This window comes from Pseudopodoces humilis, chromosome 4 (assembly GCF_049639895.1).
Source record: "Pseudopodoces humilis isolate 2021_Gansu_Grassland_sample_001 chromosome 4, ASM4963989v1, whole genome shotgun sequence".
NCBI classification, from domain to species: domain Eukaryota; kingdom Metazoa; phylum Chordata; class Aves; order Passeriformes; family Paridae; genus Pseudopodoces; species Pseudopodoces humilis.
In genome coordinates, this window is record NC_142203.1 from 63,245,432 (window position 1) to 63,272,246 (window position 26,815).

The 26,815-nt window shown below is 37.3% G+C and overlaps 1 protein-coding gene across 2 annotated transcripts in view; it reads right to left on the reverse strand.

The window, feature by feature from the left end:
• Positions 1-483: 483 nt before the first annotated feature.
• Positions 484-26,815, reverse strand: part of NNT (nicotinamide nucleotide transhydrogenase) — a 45,419-nt gene continuing 19,087 nt past the window's right edge. For both annotated transcript variants that reach the window (XM_005533242.3, XM_014261781.2), the window contains 10 exons: positions 26,473-26,618; positions 24,753-24,948; positions 24,143-24,376; positions 22,123-22,283; positions 21,052-21,231; positions 16,724-16,883; positions 15,296-15,377; positions 7,608-7,726; positions 6,472-6,587; positions 484-5,243 (listed from right to left, as the gene is read on the reverse strand). In XM_005533242.3, coding sequence (XP_005533299.1) covers positions 5,094-5,243; positions 6,472-6,587; positions 7,608-7,726; positions 15,296-15,377; positions 16,724-16,883; positions 21,052-21,231; positions 22,123-22,283; positions 24,143-24,376; positions 24,753-24,948; positions 26,473-26,618 — 1,544 coding nt within the window. In that variant the 3' untranslated portion in view covers positions 484-5,093. The remainder of the gene's footprint in view (positions 5,244-6,471; positions 6,588-7,607; positions 7,727-15,295; positions 15,378-16,723; positions 16,884-21,051; positions 21,232-22,122; positions 22,284-24,142; positions 24,377-24,752; positions 24,949-26,472; positions 26,619-26,815) is intronic.

Below are 26,815 nucleotides of genomic sequence, written 5' to 3' on the forward strand. Positions count from 1 at the left end.
TAGGTACTTAGAACTCAGATCTACTACTCCTCCTCCAATCCCCTTCTGTAAAGTTTTCCTGCAGAATTTGAAAGCTTACACAAAAGCTCACATGTGCTGGTGGTGCAAAACACTCTTGATATGGTGTGTTTCTTTGAATTTAAATATTAAGTTTACTTACTAACTGAGCCTTAGAATGGAAGAAACTTGAAATATATCCCCTTGTTGTCTCTCATGCACTGCAGATCCAGAAGACTACCTCAGCAGCTATTTTGGCATTCTAGAAACAAACCTAGCAAACAAGGCCTTCTGTGCTGAGGATATGAAATCCATTCGTATTTGTTTGAGGGTGTTTACTATGGGTGACCTCTATTCTAAGTCCTACAGACTAAATGTTCCTTGATGGTGCAAATATATCTTCTAGCTCAGTTTCAAAAACATCCAGGTTTGTGTACTCCAAGAGTGCTCTGCAAAAGAACCCAAAACTTAGCAAGTGGAAAAAACTCCAAATGCTGGGGTTTTTATTCAAACTTAAATACAGAAGCAGGTTCAGTCCCCAACTTCTCTATTTGAATAGACCAGAATTAAGTGTGTGTTGCATGAAATCAATATAGTGGGATACACGACTCATTAGATTGTTATTTCAGAATCCACATCATAGACTAAAGCAAAAATCTGAGAGACAGATTGATAGATCACATAACAGAAACCTTGTCATTTTGTAAACAGTAAAATTCCCCTACTTGCAAAAAATTTCAAAGCCAATTTAACAGCACAAAAAATTTTGTACTTCAGTACAGAAAATAAGAAATGTGTTTCTTAGAAATACCATATTTTATAAGTTTAATTTCTGATCTAAATAAGTCTCTGGCTCAAGAAGAGTGGAAAAATGATGGAAGATAGTTCTGTTTTCAGTCCATCTTCCCCCCACACATCCCCTCCCTTTCAGCTGCCTCTGATGTTCAGTGTGGTTTGTCTAAGATAAGAACACCAGGTGGGTATTGTAGAAGGGACTGAATGCTTGCACAATTAATGAATTCCAGAGAATGCAATCCAGAGGGAGAGTACATCAGCCTGCAAAAGGGTATGAAATGCTGCTGGAGTACAGGGCTGCAAGAAATTCCAATAAAGGAAATTCTAATTACAGTTGAAAAGGAAATTTTAATTACAATTTAAAAAAAAAAAACACTTGTTCCCAAGTGAAAAATTGAACACTGTAACAACAGGGAGTCTGACATCTCCACCACGTTAAAATAAAAACCTGTACCAATCTAATCAAATTGGATCTGTTTTCAGCAGGAAACTGGGCCAACTTAACAGATCTTTCCAAACTAAATTTCTTTGCAACTTTAGTAATGTAACAATTTGAATTTAAAAACCAAAAACAAAACAAACCCAAAATAAAACAAAACAAACCCCAACAACAAAAAAAACCAAAAAAACCCAAAAAAAAACCCAAAAAAAAAACCAAAAAAAAAACCACAGCAAATATTAAAATTGTCTCAGTGAGTCATGGACACACACTGCAAACTACAAAAGCTTCACAGATGAACAGAGACAAGTGTCCTGCATACTCTCTTTCTTGCTGCACTTTTTTGCCGTGACCTGATCAGGTTTTCATAGCCTGCTTGAGTCAGGCTAGAGCAAACACCTCTTGGGTGATAATAAGAAGCTGGAGATAGAGAGGAAAACCTTCATAGCAGCAGTCAGATCCACAAGACTAGGCTAGAACTTTACCTTCTGTCACACTACAAACCCACTGGCTCTGTGTATATGTTTCCCTCTTACCATCAAGAGGGCAGACAAGTTACTTCATGAGCCAATGCCAGGCTGCAGCCTCTGGAAGAGACCTTCAGTCTGGGCTTCTCTGAAGCTTGAGGAAAACATGAAAGCTCCATGCCAGACTTGTGATACTACTGAACAGACTGTCAGATGGCTAAAACTATTCACTTATCACTCACTTTGAAGGTAGAAACTAAAATCATCACAGCAACCTACTCAACACTCTTGTAGAACTAAAAAATACTGAAACAAATCTGTATGATACCTGGCTCAAAAGGACAGGATTCATCTCACACCTTAGCCACTGGAAAATTAACTACTCAGACCAGTCAGTTATTATAGCTTTTCTGTTCTTTAATCTCAAAAAAACAACACATATTTTGTTCAATCAATCACTCTCAATTATCTAACCCTGTTCATTTACTAAAAAAGCTAAGTGAAGTCGCTACAGTCAGGTGACAGTCACACCTAGAATGAAAAAATGTAAAGAACAAATGTAATTAAAGAAAGAAGAAAAAGAATATTTTATTATGATTCCCATTCACTACAGCCTTCAATCTCAACATCCTTTGGTGGCAGCTTGATTCCCTTAACTTTCAAAAGTAATCTTGGACTATTAACTACTCAGGAAAAACAACAGGAGAAAACAAAGTGATCAACAGAGAAAAATAACTGACTTTTTATTAGCACTTCAACAATTATCTAGTGTTCCACGTTAAAGCACATGTTAAAGAGAACCCTGGTACTACTGATCCAAAGGAACAGAATGGGGTCTTTCTCCAAGTAAAAATGAAAAAGTGTTCCCCCTCCCCTGCTTGCTATCTTTTAAAGAAAAGCTAGATTTTTTATTAGCTGTCTATGAGCAGAGACATGATGCATACTGCAGCCAGATACTTCAAGTTTGACAAGACAAAAATAAGTGCTTTAGCACGCTAGGTCCCTTCAAATCCCCCTTTGCTTAGTTGAGAAGGAGAAAGAAGGAGAATTAATTTTTTTCTTCCCTCTTCTCCCATTTTCCTCCTATTTTTTACAGCCCGGAAGGAAAAGTTGAATACAATGAAATTGAGAGGCCATATATGATACGTTCCAATACAGCTGTCACAGTGTTTTAAATTAAAATTTAATTACAAGCCTTTTCCTGCAGTATACAACATGTTAGTGCTTGCATTATAATTTTTATGTCAGATCATAGAAAAGAGATCTGCAAAAATGATAGATCTGCTGTATGGTTACATTTTTTAGTGTATTACCTCTTCAAAATCTGTGTTTTAAGTGCTCTTTACATAAAAACAGAGGTAGCCAAGAAGAAATGCTGTATTTGATATGAGGTCTCTATTCATGGTGTAATAAAAAAATGTTTGTTCTCTTGACCAAGATGGATTCATTTCAATCTTCTATGACTTTCTTCATAATAGTTTGTCTTCTCTAGATATGAATGCTTTCTAACACAAGGACAGTGATTTCTATTTTGCCTTTGTCACCATGGACAATTGCTACATTATTATGGAAATATGAAAAATCCATGTTATTAGGCAAATACTTGAATTTCATTGAAGTATATTTAATAGAATAAAAATGAAACAGCAATCTATGTCATAATTTAACTTTGCTGGACTTATTAGGAAAATTAAACATGCTTTTAATTAGATCAGTGAAAAGCCAAATAATCAAAACACTGGATTTTAAGTTTAAAATGTTACTGTGCTGTCCAAACAATAGCTTATTTATTTAGAAAAATTCTAAATAATTTTAGCATCTTAAATATAGAATTCTAATGAATTTTCAGCACCTTAAATACAGAAGCATAGAATGTTTTGGGTTGTAAGAGACCTTAAAGATCAGCCAGGACCAACTGGAATCCCATAGGCAGGGAACTTTCCTCACCAGGGAACCTTCTGACAAGGCTGATCAGAGCCCCATACAGCCTGGTCACGAGCAATTCCAGAGATGGGGAATCCACTTCTCTGGGTAACCTGTTCCAGTGCCTCACCAGCCTCACAGCAAAGAGTTTCTCATCATCTTATCTAAACCTGTCCTCTGTTAGTTTGAAGCCATTCCCTTTGTCCTGTCACTATACGCCCCTGTGAAAAGCTCTTCTCCCACCCTCTTGTGGGCCCCTTTTAGGTACTGGAAGGTGCTACAAGGTGTCACCAATGCCTTCTCTTCTCCCAGCTGAGCAGTCCCAGCTCTCTCAGCCTGTGCCCATAGGAGAGATGCACAGGGCCAGTGATCAGCTTAGTGGCCTCTTCTGGACTTGTTCCAACAGGTCAACATCATTCTTGCATTGGGGGCCCGAGAGCTGAAGACAGCAATCCAGGTGGGATCTCACAGGGGCAGAACAGAGAGGAAGAGTTCAAATGTGCTTTTTTCAGGATCACAAGAATATTAATTAAGAAAGCATCACTAAGCATCACTACTCCTAAAGTAGTAAGTACAACTGAAAGTCTAAGTGAACAAATTGAAACACTGGGGTCCAAATTCTGTGAACAGATCAAGTATGCAATATGTTTTGCCTGTGCAGAACTGGACCATATTTTTTTCTCAGACACTAAGGCAAAAGATGGAACATTTACAAGCTGCTTAAAATAGGTAAACAGTTCAAGTAAATGTACATTTCCTTGTCAGACTTGAAGATTACTTGGCAAGTGCCTGATATCCTGTGTTTCATTTAACATAAGTGTGCACCATAAAAACAGTGGAACCGTATTTTAAAGAAAAGTAACTTTCCTAAAATGTTCCTGATTCACAGCATCTATACAATCCCCAAAAGAAAAATAACGTTATGCTTAGATCTCAAATCATGTTAGCATCTATTTCAGAGAACGTCCTGAGTTTGAAGGGACATGCAAGGATTCGCTTCTGCTTGCATCTGTTTGAAATTTATTTTTAAGTTTTGATGAAATCAACAGTTGCATTGTCCATGCCAGCCAAAAAACAGCTTTGATGATAAGACTGAATACAGTTTTGGCACAGTATTTTTTAGTGAATTTCCATGACAGAAGTACAGACAGATAGGAGGAGGAAGTCAGTAACTACTTAAAGATGGCCATGAGTTATTAGTTCCTTCTTGTAACGGCTCAATGTTGACCTTAAAAAGAACATTTTCATTCTTTTATGCATTGTCTCATTGGAGATTTAGTTTGAAGGGCTAATCTGCCCATCTTTTTATACAAGTCTATATCCCCTGACTGAACTACATCTCCTAGGAGTCAATGCAGTCTTCTCCAAAAGTCAGCTGCCTTATGACAGTGAGATATTCTTCCACCTCTCATTTTCTGTGACCTCTGTGACAAAACTGTAGTTGTAAATATGAGCAGAATATAAATCACTATTTAGCTTTGGTATGATTCCCTGACTTTGGCCTGCAGGGCATCACAGGTCTTCTTAGCATCTCCCAACAACATGGCAGTATTGGGCTTGTAGAAGATGGGATTGTCCACTGCTGCATAACCAACTCCCAGAGATCTCTTCATTACAATGACCTGCACATAAAGAGTTCATGTTTGAAACAGCAAAGTGCAACCAGCACCCTTCCTCAAATAAAGGCAACACAAAACTAAACTCCACAAATAAGGGAAGAGAAACCTCTGATCAAAACAGGGTACTCACTGCTGTGAAACTGTATTTCAAATTTTAATATAGGAGATAAACTGATATCCAGACCAATTTCAGAAACATTCTGTGGTTAAAAACAATGTTATATTTCAGCTTAAGACATGGTGGATGTTACACATACATTTACTTTATTCCATGTAATGAAGTCAAAGCAAATTGTCAATTGATGACTATAACATTGAAAAGGTTTGAGACTTTAGTTTTGAAGTGTTCAATTCCCTGATAGCAACAAAATTCATATAAGTATTCACATAAATACTTGGTGCAACAGTGTCTTTACTATTGATCTGTATTACTTCATACATGGGACATTAAAAAAAAAAAAATCAGCCAGTTCCAGCTATTGTGTCAAATTAGTTAACCATGGCACCTTCAGCAGAGAAACTGAGAAGCTTTATCTTAACTGTGTCTGTTGCAATATATAGCTACACACACCGCTGATAAATGTGTATGCCTGTGACTGAGTATTTAATGGATAACCCGCAGAACAACTGAGACCACGACTGCATTCAGAAGAAGGTATCAAAGATTTTACACCAGGGAAACACAAGTATATGTACTTTAGATCAGAGCAAAACTGTTAAGGTAACTAAACTGTTGGTTCAACTTGGACAGTCTAAGCGTTCTACTTGACTCAGCCATGCATTGTTTTGGGGTTTTGTTTGGTTTTTTGGGGGCTATGTTTGTTGGGGTTTAGTTTGGTTTTTTTACTTTATTTAAGCATATTATTCATTCTTGTATTCTACCACAGTATTAAAGTTGTTAAATATAAACTTAACAGGTATTTGTACAGAAATGTTTCAGGGCTGCAGATGTAAGCAGACCACCATTTATTCTAATCACATTCTATCTAATAGAAGCATTCCAATTGATCTTTTCTATTGCAGTCATCATTAGTCTCACTAAAGCACTTGATGATGATTATAAAACCATGAACAGTGTGTCGCACTTGTAAAGCACTGACCATTTTGTTGGACAACCTGGAGAAAATCTTCTTTTGAAAACCATAATAGTGGAAGAATCTTGTTAGCTTATCCTATAAACCATGTTTTTAAAAGCTTGCTATAGGTAGGTGATTAACTCTGTTAATCTCACCTGTTTCGACTTCCAGACCTCAAGAACTGGCATTCCAGCTATGATAGAGTTCGGATCTTCCTGAGCTGCTGAATTAACTGTATCATTTGCACCAATTACAAGGACCAAGTCAGTTTCTGCAGCCAGACAAAGAAAATAACACTGATGAAAAATTATCTGGAATTGGAACACTGAGGCTGATGCATATTCTAGGCAGAAGAACCCCTAATGGTTAAGCATACACACAAGTATTTTACAAACTTCTCAGGCAAGTTGTATGCACATTATATGAGAGTTCAAATGTGCTGCCAGCTACCTCTAACAAACACATCCACAACCCAGTTCCAAGGAACTCATTAGACCACCCTGCCACACAAAGTTTAAATCTTTTTAATATTTAAATGTGGTTGAATACCCATATAGTATCGTCACTTTCAAATTTTTTTGTGCCTGGCTTTTCTTTTGAATATTCTTCTGAAAAACCTTTTGCCAGTGACCTTTGGCCCTTTAAATGAAGAGGAAAGAAAGCAAGAAGTTGCCAGTACAATGCTGTACAGGTTTGCAGTATATTACAGGGTCAAGTCACCACAATACCTGACCTAAAGAAGTAACAATAATTTTCATCTGTGGCAATGGGGCAGTAACAGAGATAAACTATAATACAATGTAATAAATAATATAATATAATTAATATTATTAATTATCATACTATTAATTAATTTTATATAACACATTGTATATTATATGTTATATTCCATTATTATAGATTATATATAATGCATCTTATATATCTTAATTATAATATAATGTAATATATAATATAAAGTAATATATAATCTAATGTAATGTAATAATATAACATAATATAATATAACATAATATAATATAACATAATATAATATAACATAACATAATATAATATAATGCTGAATAAAGATGCAGCATTTGCCATTTCCTTCACAGCTACAAGCAATTAAAAAAAAACAACTCCCCCCACTACCCCTCCCATCCCCCCCCAAAAAAAGTCTAATCCTCTACAAAGATAAACTGAATGGCTTAACTTCTTGGCCTTCTACTGTTGAAAATCTCTGTGCAGTGCACAAACAGAATCAAATAAATCCTCCAAACTACTGGAAACTTATGGCTCACATGCTAACCTGGGAAGTCTTCATTGATTTCATCCATTTCCAGTACAATATCATAGGGAACGCCAGCCTCTGCTAGCAGTACATTCAGCTGACCCGGCATACGGCCAGCCACAGGGTGAATACCAAACCTAAAAGGGAAGAAATCCCATTAATAAGTTTGGACCACTGTGTTTTATACATTAAAATTGTTATCTGTAACACATACAAGGCTGAGAAGTTCTTAAGTGTAAGTCCAAATGGCAATTAATAAAATGAAACTGTTAAACTTGAACAGTTCACCTTCCAAGCAGTATCATATTTCAAACCTTATGACAGATTCTTTTGGAGTTTTACAAATTAATCTTTTAACTCCAAAACTACCATTCACATTAATATGTTTTTCAGGTCCCTTACATTACTGAAAACATCACAGACTAAATAAAATCACCATGCCACCTTTCTGAAGCAAAACCATTCCTAGACCTAGAGATAGATGGCCTTGGGAAATGACTTTATTGACTCAGGTATGTCTAGATTATGTACAAGAAACACTTGTGTATGAAATGTATGCACACTTTCAATCCAACAGAAAAATTAACAGGGGATCTACTTCAAGCACAAGACAATGCCTTGCTGAATTAGGTTAACATGCCACTTTCTTCTCAGGACTGACCTTAGGAGGAAATAGAGATAAAAAAAAGGATGGGGACTGAAAAGGTGGAGAGCTAAGAAACTGTAACAGTTTAACCATAATTTTTTAAAAAAATGTTTTCAGAACAGCTCAAAAACAACTTAGAGAAAATACACTGCTCATGAATTACTAAAATTTCAGACATACTAACAGGGTGGCACCTGGAGTACTCAGGCATGCATGCAGTTCCCTAAAAGAAAAAACCTGAAAAAGACAGAATGAAGATGTTAAACTGATTAGCTGCAACCACCAAAGATGTACTTGGTTAGAAGCAAATCTGTTTCCTGGTACTCTTCTGATCACCTACTGGCCCTTACAAGCAAGGCATATCCATGTCTACTGTCCTGTGCACTTTTCTGTCTTTCCATCTCTGGAGCTACACCAGATGGAATGCTGACTCATGCACACCAGAACTGTCTGAGATTAACATAATATGGGGCTGAAGATGAATGCTTAATTCAGCAGCTTACAAATACTTTGGAAGAGAAGGAAAATAGTCAAGAAAAAACTTGGATTTTTGAATTCTTGGATTTTGGAAGAGAAATTTCTGAACAGAAATCCAAGTAAGTTGGGAACTAAATGAAAGTAATTCAGAATTCTTCAGAAAGGAGAGATTTACTAATAAATCAACTTGCCATGACAGATGGAATGTCATATACTTCTATTTTCAACTCCACTGCGATGGGAATGGAGAACACAACACTGATGGACCACAAGTCACAGTCCAATCAACATAGATCAGTTATGAATTGAAGACTGTACAAATGCATCCTTAAATGGGAAACTGAGCACTCCATCATCAAGGCAACATTAATACAATAAAAAATGAAACAATTGAAACTCCAGCGACAAAACTAAGGACATGTGATTAATCCACATAATACTAGATATACTACAACTTTAAGCTCTAGGTCAAACAGTAGGATAAAAGCTAGTTTTAAAAGGAATACTTTTAAAGAAGAACAGGAATAGATTGTGTTCAGCTAGTAAACATTTGGGACCCTGTTGCGAAGGCTAATGTGTAGCATCAGAAGGAGAGCAAATATACAGCACAAATTACTAACAGCTTATGCTTCACACCACTCAGTAACACAAGCCATGTGTAGTACTGCAGATAGATTTTAAGTAAACTAAATTTGATCACTAACAGTACAGTAGGAGAACTCTTATTCTGAAGTACCCTTGAGAAAACTCATCACTCCTCTGGCAGTGAAAATAGATTTTCCAACAAAATTCTCTTTTGTGTCTAATAAAATTATTTGAGTGCCTTTGTGACCAAAGCTGCTTTGGCAATACACAAAACAAAATACCCGTGAGGTTTCTATTAAGTACTATATACACATACAACCTTATTTCAAGGGCTGGAAAGCCAAAATTTAAGCTGCCAAGAGACTGAATTTCACCTTTGACTTTGCCATTCCTGGCAAGAGGCAAGGAAAGAAGAAAAGAAAGAAAACAAATTATCTTCATGCAGGAAGAGCTATGGCATGAACCATCAATAGTTAGAGACTTCTGACAGACTGCTTGAAACCACATACTGTGTACTCACAAAGTTTGAGAAAGCTGCTCATACAAAAGCTTTTTTGGACAAATATTGAAATGACTCCCAAAAGTCTGCTTGTAAGAGTCTGTTAACCAAATATGATAGTAGCTTGCCAGTACTACTCAAAATTGGATGCACAAAAAAGACAAAAAGAATAATTAAAATGTATAGATACTCTAGGGCTCTCATTGTGTCACAAGGTAACATTTACACACCTCTTGAGTGAAATCATACTGTCCAATAGAAAGCAGGATTCAGAATTCAGGTAATCATGGAAAATAGATACCTAAAATCCCTGATGGCTCAAAATGTGTCTAACAAAAGCAGGAATTTTGCCTCCAACTCCCAACAGCAGCAGTTCTTCAAAGCTATGTGCACTTCAGCAGGAACATTTTGTTACATATGCTGTCTCAGATGTTCATAGCATGAACCTCATTTATATTCAAAAATTTAACACAGAAATTATTTTAAAAGTAAAACATGTTTTATGGCAAAAATGTTTTCAAGGGAAAAATTGCAAATTTTTTGCCATCAGTAATGCAGGAACTCCCTTAAGTTGGTTTGCTTGTTTATAAATCAAGAAGAAATCTTAAACCACAACACATAGTCATAATCATGTTGTGTATGACTTGAAACGCTGTTCTGATATGTCACTAAAACACGGAATTCAACAAGAACTTTTTTCTTTTGACCCTGACAACATAATGTAGGGCTTGCTTACCACTAATAGTTGTCAAATACTGAAGTAAGTGTGCATCACCTCGCTACTCACACTTCATAGATACACAGCTTGAGACAAGGATATTCAACTTTTTTTAACCAGCCTCTACTGTATACCTTTTAGTTTTATAAAGACAACAGAGCACACAAGTTTACATTTTGAATTTTTTCAAAACAAAAAGTGCAGCATTTTATTTTAAATTTAGACTAAATATCTAAAACTCCTGACATACAGAAATCTTCATCTGGAGTTGGGGAGACACAAAGGACTGAAGGTGGTGAAGTAGTATGAAGTTAGTCAAAAAGACAACTGCAGCATGAAAAATGACTGAAAAATCTCAGAATAGAAATTACTTTTCATACAGCTCATAAAGTCAGTATCTATCTTTATTACAGCTGGCTAAATAATATTCATTAATCAATACTGAAAGAGATGGCTCACAAGAGCAGCACCTAACCCAGTGCAGAAGTGTTTCAGGATCATTTCATCAATGTGAAGATAGGGTTCCTGTCATTATACCAAAGTTGGGCAGAGCAAAGTGACATCTAGCTGGTGCCTAATTCAGCTCACTCAACGCTTTAAATGTTGTATTTGCCCAAGGGTTTTGCCTCACTTACAGCTCCTCACATCTCATTCATTTTATTTAGACACCTCTCTGCAGCTTTGTTTTCAGTACAAACAGCAATCCATTATTCTAGGTAACAGAAAGGGGAAAAAAACACCTAAAAACTAGATGAACAGACAAGTGTATCATACAGGTATTCCATAGCTTGAATCCTGCCATGTAACAGTTGCAGTGCAGCTTGACTCAAGAGTATAATCACACATTTGGATATTTATCACACATATGGATCACTGTAGGTTGCAAGCTAACCTAACCCTAACCCTAAACCCTAACCCTAACCCAGCACTACCCCTGCTAGCTAGCTTAGACCTGCTGTCATGCTGAAGGCAACATATGCCACCAAAACCAGTCCTAGAGCTTGGAACAAGCATGGACCAAGCTCAGTGGCTCACATGTCAAGTCAGTTAAATTTAAATGGAGTTAGACAGCTAAATTACACGTACTTAAATGAGGGCTGATAGTGGCTCCCTATTTCCAGCCATTATGGTTTATGAAAGCAGGGGCAAGATCCAGATGGATCTTCGGTCTGTGCAATAGCCTTCCCAAGAACCCAACTACAGGCAAAAAAACAAGAGTCTGCATCCACAAAGCATCATATACTCACCTAGTAAGGTCATCCAGAGGTGAGCTGACCCATATGGAACCAACAGCACGCCTACAATACTCCCCCAGGAGCACTCAGCTACAGCTGCATCCTTGCAGAAGCCATCAGGCACTGCATGGTTTACAAGTTCTAACTACAGCAATAAAGCACCGAGTCTAAACAGACCTGTGCGACTCCAGCTGTCCCTTCATCTGCAGCATTAATAATTCACAACCCACACACTAAAGTTGATTACAACAAACCAAGAACTGACTCACAGGTACGCACTTTGTGATTTCATGCTGTGTATAACCCAGCTTTCCAGAATCCTGCACCTGCACACATGGGTCTTATGCTGCTGCTCATCAATGACAGTACTTTCCATCTTGCACGTGTGACCTGCGCAGTGTGTTGAAGATTCTTGGGACAGCATCTTAAGAGCTCATTAGCTTTAAAATTCTTCTAGATTTTCTTGTAGAGCCACAACAGATGATGGCTTTAATGATGTTTTAGATGATGTTTATGGCTCATACCATAAACAGTTGTAGGTAATCAGTCTTGTTTATTTATTTGTAGACAAATGTGTAACTGATACTCATGCACATGTTCTATTACTTTCAAGAAAGTAAAGAGTGGAAAAATAAATCAGAACACTAAACACACTGGATTAGAGGTCAGCCATTGAAGTATCAATAAAAAAACCTTTAAACCACAGGTACAACGCTAAATAAATACTACCATATTTTCAAAAATGTGGAAGACTCTTCATGTGTTCAAAAGTACTTACATTCTCCAGCATCAAAAGACATAAATCCAAGTTCTTCAAGATATCTACTTATAAAAAGGTTAAAAAAAACCCAAACCAGAACACTAACTTACTAGCAACTATTTTGAAAGGCTTCAAAATAGGTCATTGTTAAAGAGGCAGTGTACATGTCTCTCAACTATGAATTCCCAGGAATCAGCTTATTAACTATGTAATTATTTAGAAAGTCTACATAAAGCACAATTTTAAGAGTCCTTGCATACCAAAATGCATTTTGCTTATCAAGAACTATTATTACTATTCATGAGAACAAAACACATTGATAGAAAATGTCTCAGGAAAGACATCTGTGGTAAAACTAGGACAGTTAACTGCATGTGGATATGCGCATCAACAACCCTTGCATATATGAGAACATACAGTTTTAGACTGTGATTATATTTCTATATATAAAATTACTACAGAATATAATTTATTATACAGAAAAAATCAGAATTTCACAACCAGGGTTCTACAAACAACGTAACATGTGGCTGATGAACTTTAGTAAGGCAAGAACTTTCAACAATTTACTTACTTCTAACTTTGCAGAAATACAACACCAGTTGTAGAACAGCCATTTCCTCTCCAAGGCCAATAGATTCTGGGGGCTATGGGATTTAGCCTATAAAAAGTTTCGTTGTTTATTCATCCATGAAAAGGGAAAGCTATACTCAAGGCTCAGTAATATCCAGCTTTCTCTGTGACATTACTAATGTGTTAAAGATGTGATCTGCTGCAAGACCATCTCAAGTGAGTGATGATGTTAGCTATGCAACTGAGTAACTAAAACAGTCTAAAGTTTCCAAAATCTCTCCTGTATTTCTAAATTTAAATCCTAGTCAAAGGTTACGCATCATGTTATATAATCTGCGGTCTTCACTGAGAATGTTATGGCTATAGGCAAAGCAAATTAAAACAACAGCTTCTCCGGATCAGTGGTGAGCCATGAAGCAAAAAACCAGACCGTATGACAGTCACAATTTTTCTTGGCACATGATGGGCATTACAGACTGATGCAATCCTATGTCCATGCTGGCAGCCCTCCACAGCGTGTGTGTGAGAGTGTCACTACATCTGGATGGTGAGTGCATTAGGGTCCCGAGGCACTCCAGGCCTACTGAAACCAGAGGACAACAGCTGCACTCAATGAACACCATGGGAGCTCAGCAAAGTGATGAAAGGCCTGAATTACCACAAACTGTAAATACAGATTTATTTCATTAAAATACTAGGTAACCACTGCAGTGATCCCTTCCTGAAATTGACTCATTTCAAGTATAAGCCATTTATTTCAAGGACTCATTCACTTTTCTCTCCTGCAAAGCCAACATAAAAGATAAAAACAATATTTGTTTTTATTTCACCAAGGTTGGTCAAAAAAAAGCTAACCCCCCACAGAAGCACTGAAAGAAAAGCTAGAAGTACACAAGATTGTCATCACATTAGCCATGAAGGGGTTTTTTTGTTGCACAACTACTAAGGCATCTTCAAAAGTTTTAATGGGATCTGGACACACACAGAGCTGTTGCTAAACATGGGGAAACAAGGTGTGAAGACTGCTCCAGGAAGCAAATACACCACCACACACCCTCATTTCTCATGTATGTACAAATACATCCATAAAGCATTTTTATATGCAAAATTGCAAAATCCTGGTTAAACACTAATAAGTCATTGCTGCTAAACCCTAGAACTCTGCTGTTATCCAACACAATGCTGTAATACCCTACAAAAGCTTACAACTTTTTAATAAGGTTGAAAAAGTAGTGGAAGAAGAAAAACAAAACCAAAAAACACTTCCAAAGGGAAGTCACCATCTAATTGAAATAAATATATGGAAATCAGAAATGAGTCTGGCTAACCAGCATCTGCCAAAATACCTTGTTTAAAATGAAAACCAAGCCTCAAATGATTTTAAAATATTAAGTTATCATAATTAGAAAACAAGCAAAATGTCAAACAACCAGCAAGAAAGATATGTTTGCTTTCAGTACTTTCAGAATCTATAAGGTCTACAGAAAAACTGAAGAAGGAAAGGACTTGAAGCCAGTACTAGCAATCTAAGAATTATCTCTGCTTTTTGGAGCAGCACTCTGGCAGAATTAATTCATGAGACTGGAGACATGCACTCCCATAATCCTTTCATGAGGTACTCAAAGACATCTAATAGCAGTCTTGCCTGCAATAGCAAAATCTTACAGGAACCCCTTAAGTGTGGGTCTAAGCTGCTTAATGGTTTGGAGTATCTACCATAAAAGCAGAGGCTGAAAACTGAGATTCTTCTGCCTGCAGAAGAAAAGGATCAAGGGAATCTTATCGCTGTGTATAAATACATATGGAGGGCAGTAAAAAAGATGGATACAGCCAGATTATTCTCAGGGTATCCAAGGAATGGGCAAGAGGCAACAGCAGAAAATTACAACACAGAAAAAATACAATTTTACTGTAAGGATGAGTGAACATCATAAGAAACTGTCCAAAGAGGCTGTCAAGTCTCCATCTCTGGAGACAAGATATTCAAAACCCAATTTTGGAGACAACTTCTCCAGTTGATTCTGGTCTGAGCAAGGACGCTGGATGAACTAGACAATCTCCAGGAATATCTTTAATTTTGCTATTCTGTGCCTCTGTCAATGCTGAAAAAAGTGTTAAACCAAAACTAAGATTTTTTTAGGGGTTTTTATGGAATGAAAAAGCCAAACCAAACCAAACCACCTGTAATACCTTTCATCAAGGAAAACACTTACCTCACATTTTTCCCTTGTTCTCGTAACATCTTCACCAGATCAGCTATTGGGTACTGAGCTTTTGCTGCACACAAACCATAACCTGAAAGAATTTCAAAATTTTAACCTATTTTCCTATTTTAGTGCAGAAAGACTAGTTGCAGACAATAAGTGTACCTTCTGGAAAAATACATGCTCTCATAATTAAAAATAAATTAAAGAAATAAAAAAAAAAACCATACATCAGATTCTCATCTATTCCCAGTGTGACCACTGTAATTAATCTCTTTTTTATTTACTGAGCACTTATAGTGCAGTGATTTGACCAGTCAAATCAACTACAAAAGCATTTATTTCTCCTTCACAAAAAGACATGTTCCTTTCTCTATCAGAAAAGGATGTTTCAGACAGGTATTTTGAAAAATTGATAAAAGGGCAATTGCCAGGTTACTTCACATCCATTATCCTCAACAGAATTCCAATCTGCATAATGCAAATCTAGCAGCTGGATATGGCTTTTAGCAGCAAATAATCTTTCCAGTCTGTCTGAGCTAATTCATCAGAGCAACTATACCCAGAAGAAAAAGAAAAAGCATATATTATTAATGGTGTCCTCAAGGTTTGACCACAGGAGAAAAATGTAAACTTCTTGAAGATGACTGCAAGTTTCATTAGAAGAAAAGGTAGCTTCTCAAATTAGAGCCTTGCCTCACTGAAGGTCTCATTAAAGTTGAAGCAAAATGAAAGATTACTTTGCATTTTAGCATTCTTCACATTCCAATGCTAAAACAAGTTTAATATAATGGCTATGCCATTCAGTTGAAGAAGTCTTGAACTGTCCCCTGCCTGAGTTTTCCTTTCAGGTAATGTGCCACTGAATGACATGAACAGCCTACATAATCGTGTCAGACAATTCAGGGTTTTATTTTCGGGTTGGATTTTTTTTACTTTAATTACAGTATTTATATTAACTACATTTTGGATGGGGGTTCTTGACCTTTTTTCTCGTAAACCAACAAAGAATTGAGCAAGTACATGAGAAGTGTAAACAAAATCCTGTCTTTCAGGATTTAAGTGACAGATATATAGGTACCAGTGGTACTGTAATTGTGCTTGGAAATTCAGTTTTGTGTACAGCTGTTGTGGTGTAAGCTTAATTTATAAAAGATAGGCTTTGTTCTGGAGAATTTAAAATTCAAATAAAAAGGACAAACTTTGAAGACACATACACAAAGAAATATGAATTGGCACACATCTCTGCACCAGGGAATGATAACTGACCAGGAAACAAAAACAAATCACATGGATCCAGTCAACATTTAACATGCTGCTGCCGTGCTGCAACATCAGGCCACACTTCTGTTTGTTTGCTTTTATTTGGTTGGAGTCTTTTTTTTTTTTTAATTACATCCTCTGAATATCTTGCTTTGTAAGTCAAGAAAGTCTTACCTGGAGTAATAATAATACTATTGGCTTCTTTTATCATTTCAACTGCATTGTCCACATTGATTTCTGTGTGAGTTCCAGTAATTTCCATGGGTTTCCCACCAGCTGTTGATGCAGTGCCATAGCCTCCAAGAATCACATTTGCAAGGGAACGGTTCATAGCCTGAAAGAGAGGATGATTTTGATCACAGAAAGAAGAAATACAAAAATAAAGATGAGAGTCCACAAAGAAAACTTCTGATAAAGTTTTCTGAAAATATTAAAGGCTCCCTGACAATAGTCTTTATAAGCTGGTTTTCCCTTCTTATAACCCAAACACTCTTAAAACAGGCTCTTTAAAATAGTTTACCACAGCAATCACCAAACACCAGCTTTGAACACATTACATTACACACATAGTGGGAGACCACCAATATTTCTCCGAAACAAAGAACAAAACTATGCAAATAGAAAATATTAGTCTCTTTTTGTTCTTAAAAGGAAGGAATATGAAAGAATGCATGTTCAATGATAAGAGTTGCTAATTTTTTTTTTACGTTGGTATATACCCACACACATTTTTACAAGATACTTTCCATATCTTTTAACCAGTTCAACATATAAGCACAGCACTGCTCCATGACAGCATGGAATCCACAAAGCTCTTAAAGGAGCAAAACTCCTACAGCAACAAAACAGGAAAACACAAAAGCAACTAATCAGCCACGCAAAACCAGCCACGTTGTAAAGAGCTGATACTGGCTGACCACCAAAGGAAAACAAGGGATTTTAACTGGAAGGTTTAAGAGAAGAACACACCCTGAAAATCTGGCTCCATTTGTCACATAGCCAGGAAAAGCCATTAGCTAAATGCTTTCTTTGACACATCTACTTGTGACTGTGGTCCCAAAGCAGTATATGTCAATAACTGGAATTAGGCAAAACTTGTAACTGCAGGGGGAAAAAAACTTTAAAAGCAAGAAAGGAAGAGGATAAAATGTTTCTTAATTACACATGTGAGTCATACATCTTCTGTACTAGCTGAGAAACCACAACAAAATTTAGGAATGGATCTGAAGAGACACACATATAAGTGGGAGGAATCACCCCCACAAAATTGTGCTTCCAGACATCCATTCTCCACTGACATTTCAAATCATGCAGTTCCACAGTTTTTTTGCTATAGCCTCAAAAGACGTGCTATTCTTGGAAACTTATCATCTAGCAAATAAGCAGAACGATGATGTCGGAACTTTTGGTTTTCATCAAGTAAGTCATCACTGTTTCAGATACTGTAAGGGACACACACAAACACAGCAAAATCAACTATTTTACTGTCTGCAGCACACAGTAGTTCACATGCCCTAAGAACACACTGCCTTTGGCATCTATCTCAACATTACAGCAGCTGTGCCAGGTAAGACAGCCTGGACAAGAATACCCTCTTCAGATGTTGCACATGCCAAGCTTGTGCAGGAAGAAGAGTACTTTCTACACATATCTAAACCAAAAGACAGCAGTCAGACTAAGTCAAAGGGAAAAAAAAAATAAGAGATGATATTATTAGAAATCTGAGAACCACCTAAAAGCAAGCATGAGATTGAAGCACCCTTGCCTGGCTGTACCGCAAAGAGCCAAGAAGAACTTCCCTTCCAAGAGAAAATGTGGAAAGCACAAAAGAGCCAAGACCTTATCAAGCAATGGTTAACCAACATAGCTGGGACAGTGTGAAGACTCTTCTGTAGCCTAGTCCATCTTCTTTACCACTACAGACTACAAGTATGGAGGTATAAAGTGCAGATGTCACTCACTGATAATCCAACAACTGGCAAAAAGCCCCCTGTGTTGTGCATAGATACGTGTGTAAGAATGGTCAGGAGCTTACAGCCCTGAATCAAATACTTGAATGCTGAGAACTGCAAATGATTCTATTGTGCCCACAGAAACTACACAGCTAGCACACAAGAATGGCCAGCATACAATTTGTAAGACTAACACAGTTTGTCCCCTCTCTTCCTCTGTTTCACCAACCCAGTTAATGGTTCCTTTTCAACCTCAAGTTTCTTCTGCATCCCATAGTGATTCTAATACCAGAACTGCAACCATCAAGTATTCCCTCTAGGGGAAAAAGGAAGGACAAGGACATGCTAACAATCAAATGTTCTGAAGATATGTTGTGTTGGTGTCTTAGAAGAGTCACAATTCACAGAACAAGCAAACAGTACAGGTCTTTGCTTTTTGAAGTTAAATTCTGTCTTTAACTCAGTTACCAACTGAAGCTTTAAGAGATTAGCTGGACTGCCTTTGGATGATTAACCTACAGTTTTACCACAAAAAATAATTGAAAAATGCAGTAAAAATAAGATATCAATTACCACTGTTGGACACAAAATAATGAAGCATGAGTTCAGTTCAGCAGCTAGAGGAAGATGATCAGAAGGCTTTATTCATAACTTTTTCAGCACCTTTCATAAGGTGTTCAGATGCAGGCTTAACATGATTGGTAAAGGGAACAACACCTCTCTAGTCCCATTGATGGAACAAGAGAAACACACTCAGAACAGCTGAGTGTGCAGAATTGTTTGGAGGAGTGTAAGTTATTTACAGAAATTGTCCTTGAGAGAAAAACTTTCTCAAGATACTTTCCCTTGGGAAAGAAATCAGCTACTGACAGGCTGAAAACCTTTACAGACTCAGAAAATCAGATCCACAATCAACTATTAAGGTGTTTCCACAAATACCTTTTCATCTGTAGTAGATAAGTATCCATAATGGTTTTGACAGAAATCATACTAAAGAGTAGGGGGGACAAAACAAAAGAAAAAAACAAAAGTGGAAGGGAAAACTGTTCCTTCATTAGCACTGGTTGAAACACCAAAAGCAGAATTTATTGAAACTCTTGAGCATTTCCTTCTCCTGAAATGCAGGTTCAAGACAATGATACTGAATCCCCTGATTATAACAATACTTTTAAAAGTAATTATTATTTCCATTAAAGGAAGTAAAGCAGAAAAGAAAAATTCTGGGCTGAGAGCATGTTATTCTATTTATTGTCCAGAAATCATACAAAATAATTTTCATTTTACTGGTTGATGACCTTCAGTTGTCTAAGTTCTATATGCTTTTATATAAAGCAGCACAAGATTTCTAGACACTACCTCAAAAACTAAACTTCCTGTAATCTGAGAAACATAGAAGAAAGCCACTCTGTCACTGCCTAACTCTTTGCAAACTATACCCCCAGGCTTGCTATTTACCTGGGTTCCTCTAACCAACTCTGTAAGTATTTCAAAATTCTTTTGTGAGTGCTTAGGGGTAAGCAATATTAAGAAAGGAAGGAGACAGTATCAGAAAAATGAAGGTATAGATAGATTACTGGTAAATACATACTAAACAGTTCACTTTTTCCCTAAGGTTTACAAGCATTTGATCCTTAAAGAACAGAATTTTCATACCTGTGTTACCCATAAGCACTATTTTTTCACTGACATGGACTAAATTTCTGAATGTATACAACTAAATATATGACCTACATAATTTGATTTTCTTTTGATAAGGAGAGAGAAAATGATCAAGAAAGAACAAGATTCTTTTAAATTCATACCTGAGTTGTTCATTTGAACTCACTTCCATGTAGTTGCACAAGAATACCTTCTAAAGCTTTTCTGAAATTCTTCCTCAAGAATGATGAAAAAGAATGATACTGAACATTCTTAACATGGGAACAATACTATTTATCAGTGGGAGATGAAGTAAAAGATGATCGCCAGAGCTGACCAGAGGAAAACATTGGACAGGAGAACAGTGGCACTGATCAAAGAGCACAAGGGCAGAAATTAAGCAGAATTACACACAGGCACATCACCACTGAACTCGTGCAAGCCTGCTGCCACCCCGTGGTATTCCAAAGTAGCTGCTCTGAAGACAAGATCACACCTTTCTGCACTCCAAAAACCAAACTATAAATCACTGGCTAACCAATAGCTTTTTAAACAAACACACTACTTAAAGTATCTCCTGCTACATATTAAATCTAGCTTAAATTTAACCAGGTTGCAAAAGCTGTATGACTGAAAAATAAATAGCTGACCACAAGTAGTCATACTTCTTCAAGCTCAGATTCAAACCATTAATGCTTAAGTCAATGCAAGGACTTTCCTCACTTTTGAGATATGTCTCTCACCAAACCAAAGAAAAATCACTGATATCTAGTCCAGCTGTTTCAATCAAGAATTTTCTAGTCTATAAACATGTAACAGTTTGAGATCCAATGGCTTATCTTCCTAAAAAACATGGTTAAAGAAGTTTTTTCATTACTTAGCAAAGAAGCAGAGTTTCTGTTGACTTCTTACCACACACATAATGTAAGAGAGGATGGCACCAGAGGAGCCAATGAGTGCACCAACAATGGTCAGCAAGTTGTTGTTCAGGAGAAAGCCCTCAGCACACAAGGCCCATCCAGAGTAACTGTTCAGGACAGTAATAACTACAGGCATGTCAGCACCTCCAATAGCTGCTGTTAAAGTGACCCCCTGGAGAAGGAAAGAAAATACTTCAGTATCAGCAGTGACTAAGGAGAACATCCAGAGAAGATACCTAGCCCGCAGCACTGAAGAATAAACATAGAATCATAGAATGGTTTGTGTTGGAAGGAACCTTAAAGGTCAGCCTTTCCAACAGTTTCCAGCAGTTCCAATTGCCCTGCCTTAGGCAGGGATGTTACACACTAAATCATATTGCTCAGGGCCCCATCCAACTTGGTCTTGGACACTTACAGGAATGGGACATCCACAACCTTTCTAGGCAGCTATGAAGTTACCTAGAACCTATTCAAGTATTTCCAGTGTAGGTATTGAGGCTGTGGCCTGAGGATTGGACTTACCAAATCTGCCTTTTCAGAGGACAGGAAGGTACCACGCCATATACATGTTCCGTTCAGTCACATATTTTTTTTCTTGAAAAATTATCCTACCAGCTCCATGGACCAGTTCATACCATAAGGCATTCATATTGTGCAGTCTTTGCAAGACTCAGTTTACAGAATGGCAATATTCAAGGTAAATTTTGCAACATTATTGTACACTGGTGGTGTAAGTGAATGCGGGAAGTAGATCCAGAGCTATTTTAAGTATTTTAGTGATTTACTTTCCAAAAAGTCTTATCAAATATCACTGTATCTTTTAAAAAGCTTCACTAATTAATAGCTGCAAAAGCTGTAATTATAAAAGTGCATTCCAGTTCTCTGGAACAGTTCTGGTTTACAGCTAGATCTGGAAAAGTCAGTTGCTACTTGCTACTGCAATTTACCACACAGGCACCATTCCCACTGTGACTCAGGATGGTAAAATATAATCCATAAAGAGGAAACTTGCAAAACTGGAGAATAAACTCCTTGTTTCATTTTCTACAATCCCTCAATTTACCATTATGGCTGAGAGTGCTGACACAGAACCCAGGCAAGTAATTCCCGTGGTGTAAGAAGGATCAATCATGTAGGGAACCATCCCACCAATGCTGGCAGCCAGCAAGCCTGCGTTCAATGCATGTCGACCAGGCAAGAGCAGAGGCGCAGAATTCAAGATGCCTGCAACCAAACACATTTTCCGACATGAACGTGTACATTCAGGGGAGCCTGTTTCTTACCTTCAGAGAAGACTGAATAACTCAGCAAAAGAAAAATTAAAAATGAGAAAAAGGGAGGGGCAGGAGATAAAACAAGTTAATTGAAGCTGAGCTCTTCTGCTGACTCAGAATTGCAACACATTCAAACTTCCTCAAGATTCTCAAATACTCTTGTTTGAACTCTGTTTACTTCCTAATTTTACTGAAGTGCTCCAGAATAGTCAGGAAAATCTCTTTTCCTTTTGAAAAAGGAAAAGAGATTTTTTTATTTTTCCTTCAACAAAGTGCTTTCACTTTGACTCCTGGTCTTTGTATGTTGACTACGACACACAGTTCAAGGAGGCTTTTAGCTGGAACTTCTACACAAGGATTATCTCAGTCTCGCAAAAATTTTGTGCTTAGAAAAATATGACTACACAGATAACGCCAAGTACAAAACACTCCTGCTTTCAAATGCATTAAATTCACAACTACTTTCAGTCACACAGAACTCCCACAGCTTCCCACATCTGCAGAAATTTGATGGGAAAAGGGTGTTCAGTATTTGTACGATTCAGTTTAAAACAGTCACATTTATTTTGTATTACTGGTTTTTTTTCAAACCACATGAAAAAGAGTTGCAAAATGCAAGTTTCCCAGGAATAACTTACATCAGCAATAACAGTGTCTCATTTAAATTTAGCTGAATTCAAGAGAAAGAATGAACTGATGGTCTCAGGCAGGGGAGTCAAAGTGTGTCACTTACTACCCTTTTCCATACCACAGGATCAGTAATTCATTAGATAGACAAGCTTCATATTTTGTATCATGATGACATGAAAATGCAAGGGAAAAAGAAGTAAACAGAAATAGGAGCACAGGCTCAAACAGGCAGTGAAGCTCACCAGGGACATGCGCACAAATCACTGATGGGTACAATGGAGAGAGTAAAAATAACCAAGAAGAAATAAATGAGTAAGTGCTTAGCAGAGATACATCAGAAATACATACTACGGACAAATCCTTCAAAAGATTATTAGAGAAGACAGCTTTCCATCCTTGTCATATTTCCTCCTTCAATGGTTGGTCTCACAAACACTGAAGAAAGCAAACAGATGTTTCCCAAAGGAACTATTGCAAAGTTAACAACAGGATTAGTAATAGGAAGCTGTTAGCCTGAAATTCTTAGTACAAGTATTACCTCAGCTTCTCAAAAGCTGTGTGCTTACAAAAACAAAAACAAATGCAATAAAGAAACCTTTGCAAGCATAAGAATCAGGAATTAGTGAGTATTTAACTTAGAAAGCATACTTGCTAAAACAGCAAGAAGCATGGAGTTTGTGCAGTAGGTAAACAGACAGTGAACTGAATGGTTTAAAGTCAGACAGCCTCAATACTGCAAGCTGCCTACCTTAGTGAAGATTGCAGTGTTAAGAACAAAATCCTAGAATTATTACTAGTTCTCACTGAATCCAGCAACATGAGAGTTTCAATTAAAATGTCTGCTCAGAAATACAAAGTTATGATCATAAAAGTTCAATAAAATAAATTCAAGGAAAAGCATCAATGTATTAACAGAAAAGCAACACTTATTTCTAGACAAGAGATGAATAGTAGTAATATGCCCAAGCACTGAAGACAACCTTTCATAACTAAAGCTGCACACAAACTAAACAGAATTAGAAACACAAAAGTACACTCGTTAAAATTAAACATAAAAACTTTTACCTGGTGCAAAATGCAGTGTTTCTTCTCAATTACACAGCAGTCTAAAAGTAGAGCCAGCTCCAGGGGAAAGAAAAGCCCTTTAACAAATATTTAATTCTGCATAGAACCTCTCACCTTGCAGTTTTCCATATGCAACAAGAGAGCCACTGAAAGTCACTCCACCAATGTATGTCCCAAGATAGGCCACAATCTTGGTGAGGTTTGCAGCAGGATCAGTGGCAAAGTGAGGATATTCAACCATGTACTCTGCTACACAGGTGAGCACAGCAGCCAAACCAACCAAACTGTGGAAAGCAGCCACTAGCTGAGGCAGATCTGTAATCTGGATGCGTTTAGCGATTGTCAGACCTATTGAGAGTTGAAGACAGAAGGGAAATCTTAAAAACACAACCCACTTGTTCAGCTAGAAATTTGTATAGGATGGTTCAGTGTGCAATGATTACACACACACACAAGCCTGCTCCAACTAGAAATTGCTATGGCATTGAACTGAAGGCTGCACATGTGTATTTTGTGCAAGGAGAACATCATGAAAAATAGAAAGATTAAAGCATATCATGTGCTAAGAAGCTTCAATAAATATTGAGAAATTCATTGTTTTCTGTGCAGAGGCACAGAGTGAAAGACGGAATTTGGCAGTATTTGGTCAGAAACTGAACAGAAGTATGAAGTTGGGCAAGATCATTTACCTCTGGACATGTGGTTTCCCTCATCATACACGTACCTATGGTCCCACCAAGTGCCATTGCACCTGACATCTGTGCCAACAATTCAGGCGAGGGATTAAGGCCTCCAAGGGTTGCGGCTAAACCTCCTGCAACACCGATCATACCCAAAGCATTTCCAAGACGAGCTGTTCCTTGGGTAGACAAACCAGCCAGGGCACCAACACAGCACAGTCCTGAGCCCAGATACATCACCTTTAAAACAGGAAAACCATCAGTATGAAGTAGTGACAAATCGCATTGCTGTAAAAACATCTCCAATTATTACACTAAAGGGCTGACTTCTCCAGAATGTGTTTAAGTCACAATTCTTAACTGAAGTTAAGAAACTGCCATACAGGATGTGTTTTTAGCCAATTAAAATGTGCTATCTATAAAGCTTTTCCCTCACTTGATGATCTTATTTTATCTGCAGAATGAATATTAACTAGAGCCGAACTAATTTTCCTTATCAGTTCAGAAGCAACCTTTCCTTTAGCACAAACCCAAAGCTAAATGGTCCTGTTCATTATAGGAATAGTTTTAGAATTTGTTTATGGCAAATTTGAACTAAGAAATAGTTTAGATAGTTCTGAACTACCAGCAATAACGTGGTCAGAAGGAGTAAAACTGTGATCATTCCCCAGTAGTCAGCAGTGGAGAGGCCACACCTTGAAATCTGTGTCCAATTTTGGACCCCTCATTCCAACAAAGACACTGGAGCAAGTGCAGAGAAGGGCAACAGGGCTGGTGAAGCATCTGAACCACAAGACTGATGAGGAAGGAGCTGGGGGTGTTCAGTCTAGAGAAAAGGAAACTCAGTGGAGACTTTATCACTCTCTACAACTCCTCAAAATGAGGTTGTAGCCAGGTGAGAATTGGTCTCATCTCCTAGGTAAAAAGTGAGAGGACAACAGGAAATGGCCTCTACTTGCTCAATAGGAAGGTTAACTAGGACATTCTTTTTCATGGAAAGCGTGGCAGAATATTGGAACCAGATGCCCTGGAAAGTGCTGGAGTCACCATTCCTGGAAGTGTTCAAAAAAACTTGTGGGTGTGGGACTTGAGGACATGGTCTGATAGTGACCATGGTAGTCACTAGTGGTGCAAGGCTGATAGCTGGACTTGATGATCTTTAATGTAGGTCTTGTCCTACATTGATGATTCTGTGGCACTCTGTAACTGTTGCTTGCAAAAAGTATAATCAAACTTACATGAACTGAGTTATATATGTCCAGATAATTGAAAAAAACCCAAATGCATTAGAAGCCTCTGCCATAACAGTATGTTTGGATTTGCTTTTTCCAAACTTTTTCTTGCTATTAAAACAAATGCAAACAAAAGTTTACTAAAAAAGATGCTTTAGGTAAAATCTCTGTACATCCCTCTGTGCTGAAAACTGATCCCAACCTTTTTTAACTGTCATGCCAAGCTGAACTTTCAGAAACATTTAAAACAAAGACTGATTTCTTTGATTACTGTATTATTTAGACTGTAATTTAGGAAAACAGTCCAACACATAAAAGCACCTGCTATGATAACACAAAACCAAACAACAACAGAGCTTTTAAAGTATGTTAGCTATGTGACTGCAAGCTTACAGTTAATCAGCTTCAGATTGGCCTTGTGGGAACATGATGGAAAGACCTTGGATTATTTGTTATTTACTCCTCAACAGAACAGGCATGAAGAAACATAACACTGAGCACTGGGCTAAGAGCCATAAAGTTATCTTCTTACTTGTTCAATGTTATAGCCACCGCTGAGAGCAGCTGCATATCCTCCTACAAATACACCACCAGGGAGCAGGTACAAATAGTTGTACTCAGGAGGGTCTGTGGGACGTTTGAACATATCCAGCATTCTCTGTGTAACTAAAAAGCCACCTGGACAAAGTAAAGGACCAATCTTAAAAAAATAAAATCTGAAATCAAGCACATGCCAAGTTATAAGAGAAATATTTAGTAATACCATATTACCACACAATTCAGCAACCAATAAAGCTAGTAACCTAGAAAACCACCAGGAAACAAAGGTATATTCAGGGTTAGATCTTGCTGTCTCTTTTAGCCTTTGGAAGAAA